Source organism: Rhipicephalus microplus, chromosome X, assembly GCF_043290135.1.
Source record: "Rhipicephalus microplus isolate Deutch F79 chromosome X, USDA_Rmic, whole genome shotgun sequence".
NCBI classification, from domain to species: Eukaryota; Metazoa; Arthropoda; class Arachnida; order Ixodida; family Ixodidae; genus Rhipicephalus; species Rhipicephalus microplus.
This window is the reverse complement of record NC_134710.1, coordinates 215867409-215873657: the sequence shown is the minus strand read 5'-3', so window position 1 is coordinate 215873657 and position 6249 is coordinate 215867409. Positions and strand designations below refer to the sequence as shown.

Here is a 6249-nt window from a genome sequence, read left to right as displayed (position 1 = left end):
ACGATGAAGAATTATGCCTGAAGTGGGTATTTGCCACAGTTAATAGGTAACCAAGAACAAGTTTTCTAATGGGTTGGGGCATTGGACGACCTATTCGTTATGCAATTCGCATTGTGTGATACCTCCCGATTCCTTTGATGTTCTAAAACACTGTATTACTCATATTAATGCCATTTCTTTCCCGACACGCAGCCTGGCTAAGGCCATAGTTTAGAAACAAGGTCCGATCACCAGTGTGGCTCAGTGGTGGAATACTGTGGTAAGAGTGCGGACATGTGGAAACAAGGCGTGCACCATGCACAGACTCTAGCAAAGGGAATGCTGTCAATGGTGAGCAGGATGTATCTGGCAATTTTCACGCAACCCAACCAAGATCGAATGCGGAGGAAGCGTATGAGCCACCGCATGAAGCCATGGAAAAGTGGCCCCTTCCGAAGATCACCGCCAACTTGGCAATGGGAGAAGAGAGTCGTTTCAGTGGCAGGAAGAAGCCTATCGTCGCCGAGAGGGTCCTGGGAACGGTGAAGTGGTTTAATGTCAAGAACGGCTATGGCTTCATCAACCGCAACGACACTCACGAGGACATCTTCATCTACCAGACTGCCATCACGCGGAACAACCCACAGAAGCTGCTGCGCAGCGTTGGCGAAGGTGAGACCGTCGAGTTTGACGTCGTGGTCGGCGATAAGGGCTGCGAGGCAGCCAATGTGACCGGACCCGATGGTGAGCCTGTTCAGGGTAGCCCGTACGCGGCCGACAGGCGCCCGTTCCGACCCCGCTGGATTCCACGTCGCAATCAACGAAGGCGCGGGCCGGCGTCAAGGCGTGGCCGAGGGGAAGATCGAAGGGAGGAAGCAGGAAACCGAGACTCATCGCGATCACTGCCACCGCACCAGGACCAGAGCGACCCGGCTCCTAGACGGTGGATCATGGACGGCGTGGGGAGGCCCTACCCTTGGCGATACAACCAGCGTTTCAGAGGAGTGCCACGAGCACCTCCGCGAGCCCCACCACCGCCACCGCCGCCACCGCAGCGTTTCATTATCGATGAGCCACGGTCAGCGTACGCCGAAGAAGAGGTTTTCAACGAACCCCCTCCCCAGCGCCCTCCACAGCGGTTCCGTGGCTGCTACTTTCGTAGACGACGTGGCCGTTTTCAGAGCAACCTGGAAATGGCAGGACGGAACAGCTCCGGGAAAAAAATCTCGAAGAAGGAGTACGGGGAGGTAGCGGCGGAAGTGGCAACAGGAGCCAGGAGGACTCCCAGGACAGGGGGAGTGCCCCTTCGTGGCAACAACCTCCTCCGATGTACCCAGTGGCGTAACTAGGGGGGGGCAAGGGGGTACAAGTGCCCCGGGCGCCACTAGGGAGGGGGCGCCAAGCCGAGTCCTCGGGTTGGCGCCCCCTGGAAAGGTTGTCAATGTTTTTTTCCGTAAAACCGCCTGGAAGGGGGGAGGGGCGAGGTTGTAATGTACGACTGGAAGTGGGGATGGTGGTGAAGGAAAGGGTTGCCGCAATGGCTTTTGCATCGGGAAAAGGATCCTCTATTTTCATTTTGCTGCGCTACCTCCGTGCCTTCCCATGACCCTCGGCTAAGCTTTGTTTTGTGCTCCGCAGCACTGGGTTAGATGAGTTTCAGCGAACCCCACCAGCCTCCCAAACCACTTACTGAAAGCTTCCCTGAAACCAACCACGTACGTAAACAAAATAAAATAAAAAAGTTCGAATGCACCTTTTTTGAGTAAGAACAGAAAACTCCAACGAAATAGCCGATCGTCCAACGACTAATCGTCCACGCAGCGGCGGAAGGAAGGGCGAATATAATCCGTGACCTCGGCACCAAAGGCTAAACAAAGGCGTTTATTCGCAGAGTTCTCTGGAGGAAAGACGGAGAAAGCGTGACACGACGGCGACGTTTGTTGATTCCCTGCATCGCGGGCGCCAGCAAAGCAATAGAAGGGCGGGGGTCAACGTTTCCCACATGCCATCCACCGCCATGGGCAGGTTCATCCTTTGGCCCAAAGAACACGCACCTGCGAAAAAAGCGCAGAGCGTAGTGTACCCGACAGCATGTGCCGACTGCCCCGCTTCGTACGTTGGAGAAACCAAGAACTTCCCTGAAAGAATGCGGCCGCACAAGGATGACCTCCATCAATGGAACAGCGAACGGAGCGAAACGGCAGAACACTCCGACCAGTTTAACCCCCATACCAGACCCGAGGGCGCGGTGTCTAGCTGGTTGCTTTGTTTTGTACTCACCCTGCATTCCTTGGGATGCACAAATAGCGCGAAAGCTTAGGTACGAGAAACTTGGGCCTGGGAAGCGCCCGTGCCGTCAAGATTTTTGCAGTGTGGACTGGAAGAGAACAATGACGGGTAAGGGACTTCCGGAAGTTTGAATAAAAAAAGAAAAATACTATACAAAAACGCGGGCGTAGCTCATCGAAATCAGAACTGGTGGCCCTTGGCCTCCGAAATGGCCCGCCGCGCGCCAGTAGGCAATCGCGGAAGCCTACATTAGCGCTTTTAATGGGGGGGGGGGCGCGGAAATTATCACGGGCATAATGAGGGGCGCGGAAATATATTTGCCCTGGGCGCCGTCCTATCTAGTTACGCCACTGGATGTACCGACACCCAAGGTCCCGCCGACGCAGAACCAAGTCACCATCCAAGAAGGCCGGGGCCCGTAATGGACGCGAGAACGAGGCGAGCAGCGGTGGAGTCTCCTTCTTATGGAATATGACTTTCACGTGGAACACATTCGTGGTGTGAACAACGTTGGTGCCGACTACATGAGTCGAGCGGCTTTTACCGAGCAGTGACTTATTGCCGTTGTACACAATTTTTTTATCATGTTGTCATCATAGTGCAATTGGTTTTTTTTTTTACATCTAAACTGTGACATTTAAAGTGTGCGGAACCTTTGTTATATTCGGGAACTGTGTGTTACGTGTGTACAACGTACTGGAAGTTGGGGGGAGTGTGGTAAGAGTACTTCTCACAACCAAAATCGAAACTGGAAGTGAAACCGACAGCGGAAAATAACCGACGAAGACGAAAGTGTGCACGGGGTCAGACGAACGTGAGCGCGTGAGTTTCGGAACAGCGACGGGCAGAGGAAGAACGCGGCCAGCTAGCAAGAGCGCTAGGCGTTGGGCCTCAGGGGACCGAACCAACGAGCGGGTGTCACCAACCCAACCGGGACGAGCGTGGCATGTTCCTGAGGCGAGTGGCGGTTCCGGGCCGGGCCTGACATGCTGTTCCTGTGGCGGACGAGCGTGCGGGCCAGGGCAAGCGGCTGATCCTGTCCAGACTCGGGTCCGGCACAACCAGTCACCGAGATCGTGGCCACGGTGCCACGTCGGAGCCGGTCCGGCACAACCGCCAATTGAAGGTGCGACCTCGGTGTTGCGTCGGCCGCAGCGTGAGGCTGCCTGGTCCAGCACGAGCAGCTGATGGTCTGCTCGTGAGCTCCCGTGCACTTGGCAACCTTCCCGTGGTGAGGTTGCGTCCTCGACGCCATCGTCTTCAGCGGGAGCGTGAGTGGCACCCGACGGAATTAGACTTCCGAGTAGTGAGGACGCGTGGGTTACTCGCGGGCGCGTAGACATAAGGACTGTATGACTGAATTACGGAGCCAGTGTGTTGTACAGATAGCCACAGTGTTGCGATTGTTTTGTGTGTGAAGTCAATAGATGTTTCTCTTGTCCTTGTCTTGGGTTTCTGCGTCTGAGGGCCCAAGAACCACCACAAATACCTGGCTACCATGCAGCGGACCCGAGTTTTTTTTTCTTATTTCTTACAATACTATACTTACAAGGAACGGCGGCGGCGGCGGACGACAGCGGCACCGCATGTGACTCGTATTCTGATCTCATAACAGCTTTCGCTGTAAAAAGTGCCACAGATGTGTACTCTTGAGTACTCCTGGTATTGAGCCCCAGGTTTTATCACATTAACTAAGCTGAACTTCTAAAGTTCGGATATCGATTTCTTGCATCTGTACACGCCTCCCCATAAGTTATTCAGTGCACACTTTTAATTTTAGGCACACAATGTGTGTGTGTGTATATATATATATATATATATATATATATATATATATATATATATATATATATATATATATATATATATATATATATATATATATAATCACGACTTTGAGGCATTTGGCATGCATAATGCTAAGCGCAAAAAAAAACAGCTTATACAACGTAAAGATCCCGCAGAAGCTGTGTTATAGTGTGTCCCAGAGAAACAGTGACGTCTCATGCAGTATTGAAATTTCACCAGTTTACGATGTTATCAGCGAGCAATAAATTGTACAAAACCTCGAAACTAACTATACTGAGATATCCATAAGTCATAAGTTAACTCGAATCGAAGATATTCGCCTGGCCAGAGTTTCTCCATTTTAATTTGACACATGCCTTTCTTCGTAACTCGTCGCACCTGCAGGACAACTAGTGTCCCTGAACATTAACGCAGCATATCAAATATATGCTGCAATCACGGAGTAAGAAACATTTATATAGGAGGTGCAACTCCACTTTTAGGCAACGTTTTTAATCTATACACCTTAATTTCAGGAGCCTCATCATCTGGCAGTAGACAAGAAAACTGCTGCCGTTTCGATTGCCAAGATAACCAGTCGTGCGTGTTGCTCCCGTTCCGCCGCAGTGATACAGAGTGGGAACGTGGAGCGCGCTTGTTCCTTGCTCTGTCGCGGCAGACTCTGCAGAAACTGATGCAATAAAAGATAAAATAAAACGAAAAAGTTGGCTCCATATCAGCATTTTATCTGGAAATGTCGTCGAAAGACGATAGTCTTGCGTGTGGAGAGAGTGAAAAAACATTTATTTGATGTTCTGCGCAAGAAATTCAGTGAATTGTATTCTGGGGGGCACTGCGTTTAGAGTACTTCGAGCGTGCAGTGCAGGCGAACGAGCGCATCAAGTCACATCACACGTGAGACATGATCGCCATCTGGCAGTTTTTTTTGGAAAACATATCGCGTGGCTCTGAGAAGGGTGTGCGCGCCCGTCTCAGAGGTGATAAGGTGTAGAACGCAATGTGACGGGCAGGTGCCACCACCGTCTAGTCTTAGCAAAGCGTTGGAAAAACAAGCCTTTTCGTGCAAGCGTGGCATGGTCAGCGCAGCGTGATAAGCGCGCTACGGTCCTTTAAATTACTTACGTATGCCTTTTCTAGTAAAAGGCGCAAATGCAGAATACATACGTGATGTTATGGTGCCCCAGACTTGCAATTGCCAATTAATAAGCAATTATTGTGCAAGTATGAACGCTAACGCTTGAGCAACGATGATGGGCGCTGCAGATGGAGTCAACCGTTTAAAATACCCGGTGCCGTTAAGAGTGGACAAAAAGACAAGTGTACAGACAGACAGACCAAAATTTTTACGCACTTTTTTCAATGCGTGTCGCTACTTTACCAAGTTTCAGGGGTTCAATAAGGTGCGGTTACACTAGAGCGACACCACACCGATAATATGTTCTCCTAACTGTCTTTGGGAGCGTCTTTCGTTGCGTCGGTGTCCTGTTCACAGTGCAACAACGCCAATAGGCCACCGATGATCTGTGGAGACTAGGTCTGCGCGTCTTTGTCAAGCTCCCAGCCTTTAGTACGCCAATTCTCAAGTCACACTGAAAGCGCGCGCGGTGACATGAACTGCAATTGCATGAAGAAATTTGAACAGGACAGCACCTGCTTTTCATTTTTAGGGGCGAAGCTCCTTAGGGCGTGGGCTGTGCGTCCCCTGTAGCCTGTATGTAGCCACCTCTAGTTTAGTTCTTGCAGTGTTCACTAGATGGCGGTACCGTCCCCTGTATGTAGCCACCTCTAGTTTAGTTCTTGCAGTGTTCACTAGATGGCGGTACCGTCTCCTGTATGTAGCCACCTCTCGTTTAGTTCTTGTAGTGTTTACTAGATGGTGGTACTTGTAGCTGATGATGAAAAGATGCAAGATGTTATAAACTAGAAAGCGGTACTTGTAGTTGATGAAAGACGCGAGATCTTATAAAATAGGAATGATGTCACATATGGCGCGTGTCATTGGTTGAAGGCAATCGTTCGATTTAGTGCGGCGACGTACGCTAGGGGGAGCGATGTAATAAAATCGAGTGGGCAAAATGTACAGAGGATTCATGGTTTACCAGGTTTACCTCCGGAGCTTCGCCCACTCATCATCATTCACTTCGTGGATATGGCGGAATTTTTTATATCTTC

General features: G+C 50.7%; 1 protein-coding gene and 1 long non-coding RNA gene across 2 annotated transcripts; both read left to right on the top strand.

The window, feature by feature from the left end:
• Nucleotides 1-282: 282 nt before the first annotated feature.
• Nucleotides 283-1230, top strand: LOC119185434 (Y-box factor homolog). Its single transcript, XM_075876521.1, has 2 exons — nt 283-1117; nt 1161-1230. The coding sequence occupies exons 1-2, from the start codon at nt 414-416 to the stop codon at nt 1228-1230; spliced, it is 774 nt and encodes a 257-aa protein (XP_075732636.1). The 5' UTR covers nt 283-413.
• Nucleotides 1231-1315: 85 nt separating this feature from the next.
• On the top strand, nt 1316-4780 carry LOC142775967 (uncharacterized). The gene is made up of 2 exons (XR_012887194.1): nt 1316-3539; nt 4593-4780. It is a non-coding gene; the product is annotated as an uncharacterized LOC142775967 (long non-coding RNA).
• Nucleotides 4781-6249: the final 1469 nt, after the last annotated feature.